Below are 16,847 nucleotides of genomic sequence, written 5' to 3'. Positions count from 1 at the left end.
ACCTTCCAGAGCCGCCGCCATCGCGAAGCCAAGATCTGGGGGACAGGAGTCTCTGTTCCGGCACGCCGCGGGACGGGGAAGTGCCCCGGAAGGCTCCTCCATCGACACCACCGCCATCTCCATCAACGCTGCTTGTCTCCCATGAGGAGGGAGTAGTTCTCCATCGAGGCTCGGGGTCATGCCGGTAGCTATGTGGTTAATCTCTCTCCTATGTACTTCAATACAATAATCTCATGAGCTGCCCTACATGATTGAGATTCATATGATGATGCTTGTAATCTAGATGTCATTGTGCTAGTCAAGTGGGTTTTACTTATGTGATCTCCGGAGACTCCTTGTCCCACGTGTGTAAAGGTGACGAGTGTGTGCACCGTGTGGGTCTCTTAGGCTATATTTCACGAATACTTATTCACCGTTATGAATGGCGTAGTGAAGTGCTTATTTATATCTCTTTATGATTGCAATGTGTTTTGTATCACAATTTATCTATGTGCTACTCTAGTGATGTTATTAAAGTAGTTTATTCCTCCCGCACGGTGTAATGGTGACAGGTGTGTGCATCCGTGTTAGTACTTGGCGTAGGCTATGATTATGATCTCTTGTAGATTATGAAGTTAACTATTGCTATGATGGTATTGATGTGATCTATTCCTCCTACATAGTGTGAAGGTGACGAGTGTGCATGCTATGTTAGTACTTGGTTTAGTTGTGTTGATCTGTCATGCACTCTAAGGTTATTTAAATATGAACATTGAATATTGTGGAGCTTGTTAACTCCGGCATTGAGGGTTCGTGTAATCCTACGCAATTAGTGGTGTTCATCATCCAACAAGAGAGTGTAGAGTATGCATTTATCTATTCTGTTATGTGATCAAAGTTGAGAGTGTCCACTAGTGAAAGTCTAATCCCTAGGCCTTGTTCCTAAATATCGCTATCGCTGCTTGTTTACTCGTTTCTATCGCGTTACTACTGCTGCGTTACTACTCGCTGCGTTACTACTGCTTGTTCTATCGTCCTGGGCAAAGCACTTTTCCGGTGCCGTTGCCACTTGCTCATACTTATTTATACCACCTGTATTTCACTATCTCTTCGCCGAACTAGTGCACCTATTAGGTGTGTTGGGGACACAAGAGACTTCTTGCTTTGTGGTTGCGGGGTTGCATGAGAGGGATATCTTTGACCTCTTCCTCCCTAAGTTCGATAAACCTTGGGTGATCCACTTAAGGGAAACTTGCTGCTTGTTCTACAAACCTCTGCTCTTGGAGGCCCAACACTGTCTACAAGAATAGAAGCTCCCGTAGACATCAAGCTATTTTCTGGCGCCGTTGCCGGGGAGGAAAGGTAAAAGGTACTCACACTCCGGATCTCGGCTACTAAGCTATTTTCGCCGTTGTAAGTACTCGAAGCTATTTCCTTTAGATCCAGCAATTGCATCTTTTTGTTTCTTGTTTACACTAGTTAGGCATAATGGACAACAATGAGCTTCTTATTCTATTTCCTGATTTAAGACATGGATGGTTTGATGCGAAAATTAAAAAACCTATGAAACATATTAGTATGAACGCTTTGAACACCATTGTTGCTAATGATATGGAAAATTCTAAGCTTGGGGAAGCTGGCTTTGATGAGCATGATATTTTTAGTCCCCCAAGCATTGAGGAGAAAATTTACTTTGATGATGCTTTGTCTCCTATTTATGATGATTATAATGATAGTAGTCTTTTAGTACCGCCTGTTATGGAGGATAAATTTGATTATGATTACAATATGCCTCCTATATTTGATGATGAGAATAATAATGATAGCTACTTTGTTGAATTCGCTCCCACTACAACTAATAAAATTGATTATGCTTATGTGGAGAGTAATAATTTTATGCATGAGACTCATGATAAGAATGCTTTATGTGATAGTTATATTGTTGAGTTTGCTCATGATGCTACTGAAAGTTATTATGAGAGAGGAAAATATGGTTGTAGAAATTTTCATGTTACTAAAATGCCTCTCTATGTGCTGAAATTTTTGAAGCTACACTTGTTCTATCTTCCTATGCTTGTTACTTTGCTCCTCATGAACTTGTTTATTTACAAGATTCCTATGCATAGGAAGCATGTTAGACTTAAATTTGTTTTGAATTTGCCTCTTGATGCTCTCTTTTGCTTCAAATACTATCTCTTGCGAGTGCATCATTAAAACTGCTGAGTCCATCTTAATGGCTATAAAGAAAGAACTTCTTGGGAGATAACCCATGTGTTTATTTTACTACAGTACTTTGTTTTATATTTGAGTCTTGGAAGTTGTTTACTACTGTAGCAACCTCTCCTTATCTTAGTTTTGTGTTTTGTTGTGCCAAGTAAAGTCTTTGATAGTAAAGTGAATACTAGATTTGGATTACTGCGCAGAAACAGATTTCTTTGCTGTCACGAATCTGGGCCTAATTCTCTGTAGGTAACTCAGAAAATTATATCAATTTACGTGAGTGATCCTCAGATATGTACGCAACTTTCATTCAATTTGGGCATTTTCATTTGATCAAGTCTGGTGCCTCAATAAAATCCATCTTTACGGACTGTTCTGTTTTGACAGATTCTGCCTTTTATTTCGCATTGCCTCTTTTGCTATGTTGGATGAATTTCTTTGATCCATTAATGTCCAGTAGCTTTATGAAATGTCCAGAAGTGTTAAGAATGATTGTGTCACCTCTGAACATGTTAATTTTTATTGTCCACTAACCCTCTAATGAATTGTTTTGAGTTTGGTATGGAGGAAGTTTTCAAGGGTCAAGAGAGGAGGATGATATACTATGATCAAGGAGAGTGAAAGCTCTAAGCTTGGGGATGCCCCGGTGGTTCACCCCTGCATATTTTAAGAAGACTCAAGCGTCTAACCTTGGGGATGCCCAAGGCATCCCCTTCTTCATCGACAACATTATCGAGTTCCTCCCCTGAAACTATATTTTTATTCCGTCACATCTTATGCACTTTACTTGGAGCGTCGGTTTGTTTTTGTTTTTGTTTTTGTTTGAATAAAATGGATCCTAGCATTCATTGTGTGGGAGAGAGACACGCTCCGCTGGTTCATATGAACACATGTGTTCTTAGCTTTTAATGTTCATGGCGAAGGTTGAAACTGCTTCGTTAATTGTTATATGGTTGGAAACGGAAAATGCTACATGTAGTAATTGGTAAAATGTCTTGGATAATGTGATACTTGGCAATTGTTGTGCTCATGTTTAAGCTCTTGCATCATATACTTTGCACCTATTAATGAAGAAATACATAGAGCTTGCTAAAATTTGGTTTGCATAATTGGTCTCTCTAAGGTCTAGATAATTTCTAGTAAAGAGTTTGAACAACAAGGAAGACGGTGTAGAGTCTTATAATGTTTACAATATGTCTTTTATGTGAGTTTTGCTGCACCGGTTCATCCTTGTGTTTGTTTCAAATAACCTTGCTAGCCTAAGCCTTGTATCGAGAGGGAATACTTCTCATGCATCCAAAATCCTTGAGCCAACCACTATGCCATTTGTGTCCACCATACCTACCTACTACATGGTATTTCTCCGCCATTCCAAAGTAAATTGCTTGAGTGCTACCTTTAAATAATTCAAAATTTATCACCTCTGATTTGTGTCAATGTTTAATAGCTCATGAGGAAGTATGTGGTGTTTATCTTTCAATCTTGTTGGGCAACTTTCACCAATGGACTAGTGGCTTCATCCGCTTATCCAATAACTTTGCAAAAAGAGTCGGCAATGGGATTCCCAGTCCCAAATTAATTAACAAAAATAGACACTCCTCCATGGTGTGTGATTGTTGGACGGCACCCGAAGGATTCGGTTAGCCATGGCTTGAGAAAGCAAAGGTGGGGAGGAGTGTCATCATAATAAAACTAAAATAAAAAGGCACTCCTTCATGGTATGAGATTGTTGGCGGGCACCCGAGGATTCGGTTAGCCATGGTTTGTGAAAGAAAGGTTGGAAGGAGTGCCACCCAAAAATAAAATAAAATGGGAGCCGCTCTTTGAAGGTTTGTCTCGGCAAGGGGGTTAGAGTGCCCACTACCATTCGTTGACAACAACAAACACCTCTCAAAACTTTACTTTTATGCTCTCTTTATGTTTTCAAAAACCAAAGCTCTAGCACAAATATAGCAATCAATGCTTCCTCTGCGAAGGGCCTTTCTTTTACTTTTATGTTGAGTCGGTTCACCTATCTCTCTCCACCTCAAGAAGCAAACACTTGTGTGAACTGTGCATTGATTCCTACATACTTGCATATTGCACTTGTTATATTACTCTATGTTGACAATTATCCATGAGATATACATGTTACAAGTTGAAAGCAACCGCTGAAACTTAATCTTCCTTTGTGTTGCTTCAATACCTTTACTTTGATTTATTGCTTTATGAGTTGACTCTTATGCAAGACTTATTGATGCTTGTCTTTAAGTGCTATTCATGAAAAGTCTTTGCTTTATGATTCGAGTTGTTTACTCATGTCATTACCATTGTTTTGATCGCTGCATTCATTACATATGTTTACAATAGTATGATCAAGGTTATGATGGCATGTCACTCCGAAATTATCTTTGTTATCGTTTACACCGCTCGGGACGAGCGAGAACTAAGCTTGGGGATGCTGATACGTCTCCGACGTATCGATAATTTCTTATGTTCCATGCGACATTATTGATGATATCTACATGTTTTATGCACACTTTATGTCATTATTATGCGTTTTCCGGAACTAACCTATTGACGAGATGCCGAAGGGCCAGTTCCTGTTTTCTGCTGTTTTTGGTTTCAGAAATCCTAGTAAGGAAATATTCTCGGAATTGGACGAAATCAACGCCCAGGTTCCTATTTTTCCCGGAAGCATCCAGAACACCCGAGAGAGGCCAGAGGGGGGCCACAGGCCCACCACACATGACCCTGGCGCGGCCTGGGGGTGGCCCGCACCCCCCTAGCGTGTCACCGCCTCGTTGACCTTCTGACGCCGCCTCTTCGCCTATAAAAAGGTCCCTGACCTAAAACTTCGAGAAAAAAAAGCCACGGTACGAGAAACCTTCCAGAGCCGCCGCCATCGTGAAGCCAAAATCTGGGGGACAGGAGTCTCTGTTCCGGCACGCCGCCGGGACGGGGAAGTGCCCCCGGAAGGCTCCTCCCTCGACACCACCGCCATCTCCATCAACGCTGCTGTCTCCCATGAGGAGGGAGTAGTTCTCCATCGAGGCTCGGGGCTGTACCGGTAGCTATGTGGTTAATCTCTCTCCTATGTACTTCAATACAATAATCTCATGAGCTGCCCTACATGATTGAGATTCATATGATGATGCTTGTAATCTAGATGTCATTGTGCTAGTCAAGTGGGTTTTACTTATGTGATCTCCGGAGACTCCTTGTCCCACGTGTGTAAAGGTGACAGTGTGTGCACCGTGTGGGTCTCTTAGGCTATATTTCACGGAATACTTATTCACTCGTTATGAATGGCGTAGTGAAGTGCTTATTTATATCTCTTTATGATTGCAATGTGTTTTGTATCACAATTTATCTATGTGCTACTCTAGTGATGTTATTAAAGTAGTTTATTCCTCCCGCACGGTGTAATGGTGACAGTGTGTGCATCCGTGTTAGTACTTGGCGTAGGCTATGATTATGATCTCTTGTAGATTATGAAGTTAACTATTGCTATGATGGTATTGATGTGATCTATTCCTCCTACATAGTGTGAAGGTGACAGTGTGCATGCTATGTTAGTACTTGGTTTAGTTGTGTTGATCTGTCATGCACTCTAAGGTTATTTAAATATGAACATTGAATATTTTGGAGCTTGTTAACTCCGTCATTGAGGGTTCGTGTAATCCTACGCAATTAGTGGTGTTCATCATCCAACAAGAGAGTGTAGAGTATGCATTTATCTATTCTGTTATGTGATCAAAGTTGAGAGTGTCCACTAGTGAAAGTCTAATCCCTATGCCTTGTTCCTAAATACTGCTATCGCTGCTTGTTTACTGTTTTACTGCGTTACTACTGCTGCGTGACTACTGCTTGTTTATCGTCCCGGGCAAAGCACTTTTCTGGTGCCGTTGCCACTTGCTCATACTTATTTATACCACTCGTATTTCACTATCTCTTCGCCGAACTAGTGCACCTATTAGGTGTGTTGGGGACACAAGAGACTTCTTGCTTTGTGGTTGCGGGGTTGCATGAGAGGGATATCTTTGACCTCTTCCTCCCTGAGTTCGATAAACCTTGGGTGATCCACTTAAGGGAAACTTGCTGCTGTTCTACAAACCTCTGCTCTTGGAGGCCCAACACTGTCTACAAGAATAGAAGCTCCCGTAGACATTAGTACACTAGCACTACAACAAAAAGGTCATATAGAGACGTTCAACTTAGGTGGTAGACACGCTTTATAACATCCCTACACCAATATAGAGTCGCTTATGTAAAACGTCCTAGAAGCGTCTCCTTATGCACCGTCTCAAGATCTCCAAGGACGCATTAGAAGCGTCTCAAAAATGACATGAGACAGTTTTAAAAGCGTCCCATTCCCAGTAGAGGCGGTGTTATAGATGCCCTCCCATATCGTCTCTACACTGCAATATGGCGTCCTTAAGAATGTCAAGACGTTCTTTTTAAAATTTTAAAATGTTTATCATTTTTTTTGCTTCATATGAAAATAATCGTATTTACACTGTATCACACAGACCATAATATGGCAGAAGAGCGTAATGCATTATTTGGAAGAAGTTAACTTTATTTCTTTAGAACTGCAACAATTTACAATTGAATTGTACATTTGTGAAAAGATTACAGCTTGACCAGAAAATATCGTGCAAATCCATATATAATTTTCTTCCAGCTAGTTTGTGCAGGGAGCAATTGGTACATCAGCTTCCCAATTCCCATCGCTACTACAGTAATTCACCTTGCAAAGTCTTCTGTTGAGTTGCTTGAAAATCTTCACAAGACAAAGTCAACTGATCAATAGATGAGGTAGCAAGTCATAAATTTCGATCAGATGTTCTACTTTCCATGGGGCAGTTCAATTGTAAACCATTAGGGACAATAACCGTATAATGGAGCAGTCTCTTCACATTGCTATTTCGCCTTCTTGTTTGAATAAAGCTGCATACTTACCGCAAGAAAAGAATTACTGAATCATTGTGTAGAAATGCTCATAAAACCATTGCAAACAGCAATACCTTTTAACATTACAAAGTTTGATGGGGCATAATATGTGGCAATGTAAGAGATAAAGGCTATAAAATGCAGTTAACAAGTGTCTGCAAATGACTATATATGTGTAATCCTTTATTACATCAATCTAGTACCACCCTCGTTCAGAAACATAGAGTGCCTGTGTAGAAAACAGAAGAAAATTAGTTTTACTAACGACACCACATTAAGGATTCAGTATAAAGCATGTATGTCAAATCAAATCTAAGTTGTGGAGAGAGCAGATCTTGACTAAATAAACTTCAGAATACTAGATTATTTATGTGCTTACACTGCTAGACAGATCAAACTTCAGAAGAATAGATAATTGCTTGCGTTGTCTGATGAAACAGACTTTGAAGTCAGAAAAGGTGGAACTTACTCGCATTCTGCCTTGTACGGTTGCAGCATGTCGAGGAGTTATTCTTGATGCCGCAATATTTTGCTTGTGTCAGCCAGTAACCACTAAATCTAAATCAAATCGTCCTGAAAAAATAGAAAAGCAGCAACGGTGTAACTTGCACTATTTTCCCATCTAAATATTTATTAGCAAGAAAAAAGCAATAGTGAACACAATGAATGCGTATATATTCATTCAATTTGGAGAAGTAGTTACCCAAACCAATAGGTTGCAGTGAAGGAATAGCAGGCGAACTCATATTACAACGTTCTTGCACTCCAATCTCGAAAAGAACTTCATACCTCCGTGTCCAGATTGCAGCCCCATGCCACGTTGGTTTTGGCAGCTACCTAACAGATCTCACATCCGCCAGAAAATAAAAACAGGAAAATCACAGATCAGATATGGGAAGAGAAGGGGGCTGGCGGCAGTTGCTTACCTCAGGACTCCTCGGAATCGCGCGCCGCCAGTGGTCTAATGCTGGGGAGTTAGTGCCTTCAGGTGAATGGACGATGGCGAGGGGATCCCTGGGAGATTTCGTTGGCGAAGAGCACCGGGACGGGATCCGGCGGCAGCAGCCTTCACAAATCTGCTAGAGTGCTAGGGCTGGTAGATTTCCCTTAATTTTCTTTGGGGGCGACTCGATATCTTTTTTCCTTCCAGCGGGTGCGGCGGAACTGAGGAGGGTGGGAGGTTAAGATAGGATAGAAGCGGAACTTAATGGATACGTGCTGGAGTAGAGACGACGTGCATAACGTCTTTGAAAACGTCTCTACGTACCGCGCCAACTTACAGGTAGAGACGAAGTTAAAAGCGTCAAAGAATGAACGTCTTTACATGCTTTTTCTTTACTATTAAATTGGAGTTGGGGATGGTGTCTCACTTTGATATCAAACATTGGGAGAATCAGAACTATCCAATCTGAATCCGATGTTTCACGTATCCACCATAAAAGAAAAAAAAGGTTTAAAATGGTATGTTCTAATAAGATCACCGCATGAAGCAAATAATCAGGGATTCCTTTTATACCCGTGCTCGTCAAATACATGCATTAGTAATCAACAATTAAGGAGGTATATTATTTACTATCGATAACGGATTTTACAATCATGGAAACTTCAAAAATGGAAAGCAAATAACGGACATAAATACCTCCTTCCCCGTATAGGCCTATGTTTCTCCGCAGCCCGCATGAAGTAAAACTTCCCCCCCCCGTAGAGTCCGGAGTCCCATTGCCGCCACGCCGAATCAGCGAATACCAGCTTCCCACCACCATGAATCCCGCATCAGACAACTTGACTTGCCGCCGGAGCTACTGCGAAGGCCCGACTTCTGTCGGTCTTCCCCACTGACCAATAGAGCTCTCGCGACGCCTCAGCCTTTGTCGGTCGTTCCCACGATGCCCCGGCAAGGTCCGCGACGCCCGACCACTGCCTGTCTTCCCCGCAAGTGGAGCGGATGCTAGCAAGAGGAGTCTTGTGACGACGTTGAAGCTTGCTGCCACGACCTCGATGACTGCTTCGACAAGAAAGGTAACTATCTGTCCTCTTTCGAATGCCATTCAGATCAGAAAATTCATTGTGGGAATGAAAACATGAAAAATGATAGAATACACTGCATTTTAGTTGTTTCATCACGTGAATTCAAATGGTATATATGAGGCGTGGTTGCAATGGTGACAGAATTTCAGAATTTTATTTGTTATTGCTGCTCTCCTTTTTGAATTTAGCAATGTAGTGATTAACGATTGCAAATACAATATGATCACTGCAAGTACATATATGTGGTGAGGGTTTTCTCGAACCACGCAAGACTGCAGGAGAGCTGCATCTGATTAATTTAGAAGCAGAAAGCTTCAGAGAGGTAAAGTGCACGACCTAATACAAACTGGGTTCACGACCACTGCTAGAACACAAGAAAAAATAGAAACTAAACCAGCCCTCGGCGTGGTTCCACAAACCGTTTTAGTTGTTCATTGTGTGGTAATCCTCTTCTAGCTAGACGACCTGCAGTCCATGCTCTTTCTCTGATGAAGAACCAAGTTGCCAATTTGCATTTAAACGGTGATCATGACTTCCATATAGCATTGACCGTATCAAATTTTATCTCTCCGGCGAAGCGTGCTCTGAAAATAGATTAGCGTAGTACACTCCCTTACACTCCCTTACCATCCCAAAGCCAAGTCCAAGAGTCATCAGTTTCAGGGTTTAACATCATGTTATTAACTTCTTCCCATATTGTGATGATCTCAAATCTGAGAAGTTCCTATTTATTGGCAAGGAGAAGGAGGAACCAAGGAGGCTGCACCACTTAAGACCATCGGCTTTGACGGTTTGGTCTATCCATGTGTTCCCGACCAGAAAATATGTCCATCAATCCAGAACCATCCATCTCCTTCGCATAAAAGGTATGGATGGCATCATCGGTCGAGACGACACTGTTGTTGATTTAGTAAAAACCCTTCATGTAGACTGTATTAATTTAGTTCGGATTTTTTTACTGATATGATCTGACATGTACTTCACAAGTTAAGATCCAAGAGTTTGTATATAATGAGTTAAGGTGATGTTGGTCTTATTTTACGTAGAAAAACTATATATCGATCCAGTCATTCACAAGTAGGTAGTTGGAGGATGAAAGACACTTGCAATATCCATTTCAGCCGTTGGGGAATTTCATGGTGGATACTTGATAGGTAATGGACACTATATGTTGTTGCGCTTAGTGTTGCCGTCTGCGATTACAAATTATTTATCGGAATTCGGCATGTGAAAAATCCCCATAAATTTTTGTGATATTTGATTGATTTATTTGCTTAATATTGTAGTGCCAATATGAATATAAAAGTGCAAGGAAGCCAACCTCAAGGAGGTGCATGTGCTCATCAGGTTGCAGTGCAGATTGGATCAGTTGTACATTGATAATAAGGCCGGATGGTTGGGTAGGAGGTCTTGCTCATCTATATAGTAGGTAAGACCGAGTAGGAAACGCTTTCTTTGCTCCTATGGTAAACTATTATCGTAATCCATAAAGTCAAGTATTCAACTGATAGGGAAGATAGATCGATGAAGCGGCAGATGGAAAACAAGATATAGGCTTATTTCTTACTCCTTTTCAAGAAGAATGTCCGGTAGGATTGTTTAAACGAGATGAGAAAGTACCTTTACTTTTAGATTGAAGAAGATGGTTGCCAACCCGAAGGAAATGTTGCTATATTTCTAAGAAGAAAGGAAACCAATGCAAATAATCAATAAAATAAAGTAGAGGAGCTCTGCCCTAGAGCGAACTCGAATGAAGTTCATCAAGTGATAAAAACTAGGAAGAGATAGATGCCTGTTGATGGAGAAAGATTAGATTATGCTTATGTAGCAGACAAGGTCAAAAGAAATAACAAATTCCAAGATGCTACAACAAACAAACTTCATACGTAGTCTTGGTTTCCAATTTTTTTATTAATTCCTTTATTTAGTATTCTCTTTGTGTCAAAATAACTGACTCAGCATTGTCCAGATATAGATGTATCAACACATTAAAATGCACCCAAATACATCTATCTAGATGCACCTATTATGAAAAATGCTTTTTAAATTTATTTTAAAATATTTAAAAAATTGAAATAAAATCCTGATTGTGCATACTAACATTCTATGTTAGCGCACAAAAGTTTGGCAGGAAAAAAACATTTTGTATGCACTATGTTAAAATGACAAAAAAATGTCCCGTGAAAAGCTATTTTGGAGCGTCAGAAATTATCTTTTTTACACTGGCTATAAAAAATAAAAAAAATTCCGTGAAACTTGGCGTGCAAACATATAATGTCTGTGTGTACACCATAATATTTTTTTCGAAACTTTTTGACATTATGAAATATGATTTTAAATGGTGGGTGCATCTACACATATGAGCTAAAGTAGATTTCCCATCTATATTCAGAAACTCAATTCGGCTCCCGGGTGCGTATGATCCCTCTACCATAAAAACATATTTCCAAGTGTTAAAAATTTTGACAAAAAATTTACTTGTACACCTTCATAATATATGTGTATTCGTCAAGTTTCACGAAAAAATGATATTTTTGTAGTCTAAGCGAAAAAGAGAAAGTTTATCTTGTGACAAGTCTTTGTTTCAACACCGAATTTTGTCTTTTTTACACACGTCACATGACATGTCGATTTTTCATGAAACGACTTTGTGAGCGCGTAGCACATGAAGATGTACGTGCGAAATGTTTGTTTCAATTTTTTTAACATTTTAAAATGTGTCAAACATGTATTTCAAAATAAAGGGAGCATACGCTCCCATGTGCCAAAACATCACTTCCATCTATATTGCCAGATAAAGTTGAGTCACTTATTTTGAGATGGAGGAAACACTAAATATCGGTCTCATCGAAACCGATGAGCTAAAAAATTCTTTACTAGGCATGTTTTGTTTTTTTGCTTTAGACTGTACTCTTATGTGGTTCACGGCTTTATCTTACCCTTATTTCAAAGGGTAACATAACGCAGTCCCAGTCTCATCAAGTGATGCACACAACGTTTCATTAATTAAGTTAAAAAATCCAATAGCCGAACAAGTTCGATGCGGAAAGAAAACCTAGCATGTATGCCTCATGACCAAAATATCATTGTCTCTGACAAAGAAAATTACGTTGGATACGGTCCTTCCCACAACCAATGACGAAGTGCGAGGATTTGGCTATTGTTTATAACCGGCTAGAAAACGTTCTACGAGATTTATATAGTCAATGCAACTTGGCACTTTGATGTTAGAATAACACGTTAGTGAAGAATCACTTCATGTTTTCTTTCTTTTTTAATGGTTGATTCATATATCGACCTGGTATGACTCATGATGTAATATTTTGCAAGACCTAAACTTCAATACGACAATAAAAAGCCGCATGCATCGATTGATACGGAGTCCGGGAATTTGTCTTTATTTCGAAAAAAATATAACATGTATAGTGATAAATAATATCTAAGAGACCGTAGCAACGCACGGGCATTCAACTAGTTTCTTGTAGTGTAGGACATCCCGTGATACGATGATTAAGTCTAAGGTTGTACCAGTATTGTATCGTAGTATTATTATTAGGGAATAATGTAGTCATGTCATGCGGTGGGCCAAATTAGGGTTTTAAGTGTCTGTTTGACTTGGGCCTGTCCGAGTCAAGCTAGGTTAGGCCCAATAGGGGCTGGCCAGCCACCATCCCGCTCATGTAAGGAGATGGTGCGGCTAGGGTTAGGGTAGATTAGATTGAAATCAGAATTATGTAGAACTTTGAGTTCATACTATCACCGTCCCTATGGGATCGATGTGTGTGACGATGCCTTGGACGTTCGTCCGGGTATCCATCAATAAAGGCGTGATAGTTCTTGAGTCTGTCAAGGGTGATCGTGCGTGCGAGAAGGTCCTCAAACTATCGAGGGTTATCGAGCTTGGCGTGTCTATTCTGCTTGAGGTTCGGCGTTCTTCGTCGAGTTGCTCGCCAGATTGGCGTTCCCCATCTTCAGGTTACGTGTATTGCACACGTGATTGGGAGAGTTATCGGATCCAATGGATCAAGGAGGTGCACCGTGAAAGATCGGGCCAACGACCCGTATCAGAGCTGCAACAAGGCGTGTAGTCAGGTCCCTCCCATGCTGTTGCTTGGCTCATGGCAGATCTGGGAGGCGAAACTCCGTTCGGTTAGCTCTGACAATGGTGGCACCCATGGGCGTCGTAAACTTGTTGAAGGCGTCGTTACTGCTAATCTCCTGCCCACACAAAAATGTTTGAGGGAAACCCTAGATCTGGGTCTCTCGGATCGGACAATGGTGACATTTTAGGTGTCGTTCTCTCTCTTGGGCGCATCGTTGTGGAAGAATTTCTAGTTGGAGGGGTCTACTCTTGGAGTGGTGTTGCATCTATCACGTTGATGATGGTAATTCTCGGCGGTGTGGTGCAGCGAGGTCTCGGTGACGAGTGTGCCATGATGGACTCACGTAGGGTGGATGCGCTATTTTGCGCCATTGCGGCGTCGATGGCACACCGAGCAAGGGCTATGCAGATCTTTGTCGTAGAGGTGGCTCAGCGGTTTAGCGGAGGAGTCGCCCTCTGAAGCGAGTACATGAGGTCTGCTAGTCTGAATGAGTGCTCCTGTTTCACATTAGCCATAGGTTGACTCGGTGATGCCCCTGATACCTAGCTGGTGGGATGTTGTTTGTGTTTTTAGGGCATAAGACCCTGATGGCATTTTCGTCTGTCATTATCAGAGTTGTAGGTGTTATGTGGTTGTTTTAGATTGTTTGATGTAGTTCTTACTAGTTCTTTATTGAATAAAATGCAAATAAAGGTCGTATGCATCTTTGATGCAGAGGCCGAGGGTCTCAACCTTCTTTTAGAGAAAAAAAATATTTGCATTTGAAATGATGATTCAACACATTTAAATGGACAAAGAGCAGTGGGTATACTTGAATGATATTAAAGAATCACTGAATCAGTGACCAGTAAATTCCATTCCAGTGCAACACAAGGGCCACCTACAGAGATATCATATAGCTACTAGTACCAGCCCTTTGTCGGGAAAAAAATCCCTACCAGCTCGTAGAGCTGTGGGCAGGCCCGATTGTCAGTGGCATTGCACCGGCCGGATGACAGGAACTGAATCAGACATTGCGACGTGATAGCTAGGTAGACGAAGCTACATCCGCAAGGCGAGTGCAGCGGCATGCAGGGCCCCATCGGCTTCCAAAGCGAGCAGCTCGAAATCAAGCATGTCACGTTCCCGAACCAGCTCCAGCTCCGCTCCCCACGCATGGTCCTTCAAAAGCGCGGCAGCTGATTTGCTTTCAGCCCGCAAAGAAGAGAGAAGAGAACAACTAAAGAGCCAAAGCCATGGCGAAGAAGCAAGAGAAAGGAAAGCAAAGCTCGCAAAAGCAAAGCGCCGAGAATCAATGGAAGCTAAAGAGGGAGGGAGATGAGGAATGTGGATCACAGATTCCGTGTCACGTAAAAAGGCGCGTTTTGCGCGATCTAAGCGCCCATTAGACACGCACTTGCCTGTGGTTATCTAAAGAAGAAGAAAAGAGGCATGCACTTGTGTTTGTGCGTGTGCCCTGCTAGTGCTATCCGCTTTGCATAAGATCATTCGTCTCGCCTGCCTGTCTGCCTTGGCATTGTCACTGTCATCATGCAACTCTGCTCTCTTCCTCATCTTCTTCTCCTACCTTTGCTTTTCTCTTCTACAGACCTCATATAGCGGCGCCTCTGCTTCTAGCTATCGCCCAGCCACGTTATTCTCTGCCCTGTGGATTTGAAAAAGGAAAACACTGGCGTGGTAGTGCAGAGGGGAGAAGCACTCTGAGTAGCAGAGGAGGGTCACTATCTATATGGGAAGACGGCCGGATAGGTCGGTAGGGGCATTGGCGTGTTGCAGGATAGCTGTGGTCATCATCTTCGTCGTGTGCGCTTCGCTTCTGGTGGTGATGGCGGCCACGACGAGTGGTGTTAGTGCGAGCTTAGCAGCGGAACATGCGGGCACCAGAACGAGGACGAGCTCCCCGGTGCCGTACTCGGGCAGTGGGATGGCCGGCGAGGACGCGTACCGGAGCAGCAAGAGGAGAATTCCAAAGGGGCCTGACCCTATCCACAACAGGTAACTTTGATGGCTTCATTTTGGTGCATGCATGCACTTCATGTTTTATAGCACTTGGCATGCATCCATACATTCGGCCTCTCTACCTGTACTGTTATACTACTTCTCTTTCGCAAAGCTTACAATTTTTCCAAGACATTTATCAAGAAAAGAAAAATAGCTTTTGCTTCACCAAAATTGAAGATTCCAACTAGTGTCTCATGCTCACGGTGACATGGAGCAAATAGGTCGATTTAACTGAATAAATGACACGACCTGAAATGCACTGCTCTCGGTGTTAGTGTGTTACTCTGCTCTTCCGTACGTGTAGGAGTGCTCTGCTATTTTCTCTGTTGGCATACAGTTCAGTGAGGTCTAACCATGCCTTGCATAATGAACAACTTGGTTTATGAACAAATCATTAGTAAATATTGCATAAATCGAACGCTTGAAGCAGAGACGGGCACCTGATAATTATTTCGTTGAAGAGTTGTTGGGAGGATTTGGTATTTGACAAACAGAATAAAAAGAACTAAAGCAAGTGTACCTCTGAGCTAAGCAAATCATTTCGGAAGTCACTTTACTGACAAGAAGAGTATACCAGTGTTGCATGCTTCACTCCCATCAGATACACCTAAGATTCCATTACAAGAACCTTATCTCCCTGCTTTTGATGATTTAGCTAGTCCAACTAAAGATTTAGTATCACACCCAAATGATTGGGCTGTGTAGTTTTACAATTGTGACCATCAGGAGACAACTAAATATGTCAGTGGGTGTAACACATTAGTGTATGGGTGGGCCATAGCTCTAAATTTAACAAAGCTAAGCAATCCACTAGCTAATTAGTAGGTAAACATGAGGTTCGTATAAACACTCTGCACTGACCTTCTCATTGGTTTCACCTCCAAAGTCTGACACACCTGTACTTTCAGGCGTGCTGGGAAGACGACGATTGCGCCACGCCGGAGAGACTAGCCCCCCGCGAGACGACCATCCACCATACCGGTGCCATTCTCGTCTTCCTCTCCATAGACTGCTTCAACAACGAAGGAAGAGGTTTTATAAGATGAGATCCTTGGATTTCTGGAATGAGGTGCCGAGCTCAGCTCAGCTCTCCTTTAATGTGGATTTTGGTAGTGGGGGTAGTGTACAAAAGTTGCAATCTTCCCTCGCAAGAAATCTGTCATTTTTTGACCGAGGTTGATCGACCAATCTGCCGTTCCCATATTCTTCGAGATTTCGTTTGAATCTATGACGATTTTATCGGAAAAATTGTCCTGTTGTGCTTGTGCTTCTGTGTGTATTAATCAAACCTGACGAATTGACTGTCCTTGCTCTAAGCATGTATGCAGCTAACTAGCTAAGCAGATATATATGTGACTGATGAGTACTTATGTAAATCATGTCTTCTGGTTTGCAACATCCATGACATGGCCGCGTGGCACATCTATAGGACATGAATCTTCTTAACCTGGAAAGCAAAAGAGAGGCATGACACGAGAGAGAAAGAACTAAAGCTAAGCATCGATGCGCACGGCTCGCGTGTGCGAGTGTGAGACTGCTGCTTTGCCTTTTACTTCTTTTGCTGCAACCGTGTATTTTGAA

General features: G+C 41.8%; 1 protein-coding gene and 1 long non-coding RNA gene across 3 annotated transcripts; one reads left to right on the top strand and one right to left on the bottom strand.

Moving 5' to 3' along the window:
• Positions 1-7,172: 7,172 nt before the first annotated feature.
• LOC124650103 lies at positions 7,173-8,314 on the bottom strand. Of its 2 annotated transcripts, XR_006986880.1 has the most exons (4): positions 8,061-8,314; positions 7,838-7,971; positions 7,604-7,707; positions 7,173-7,363 (listed from the first exon to the last, which is right to left on the bottom strand). It is a non-coding gene; the product is annotated as an uncharacterized LOC124650103 (long non-coding RNA). The 2 variants fall into 2 exon arrangements; XR_006986879.1 differs by having other exon boundaries at positions 7,838-8,314.
• A 6,595-nt stretch (positions 8,315-14,909) lies between these two features.
• LOC124706301 lies at positions 14,910-16,572 on the top strand. The gene is made up of 2 exons (XM_047237952.1): positions 14,910-15,260; positions 16,175-16,572. Exons 1-2 carry the CDS (start codon positions 14,995-14,997, stop codon positions 16,215-16,217), a joined length of 309 nt encoding a protein of 102 aa, XP_047093908.1. The 5' UTR covers positions 14,910-14,994; the 3' UTR covers positions 16,218-16,572.
• The last annotated feature ends 275 nt before the right edge of the window (positions 16,573-16,847 follow it).

Source organism: Lolium rigidum, chromosome 4 (genome assembly GCF_022539505.1).
Source record: "Lolium rigidum isolate FL_2022 chromosome 4, APGP_CSIRO_Lrig_0.1, whole genome shotgun sequence".
NCBI lineage: Eukaryota > Viridiplantae > Streptophyta > Magnoliopsida > Poales > Poaceae > Lolium > Lolium rigidum.
This window is presented reverse-complemented; position numbering and strand designations above follow the sequence as displayed.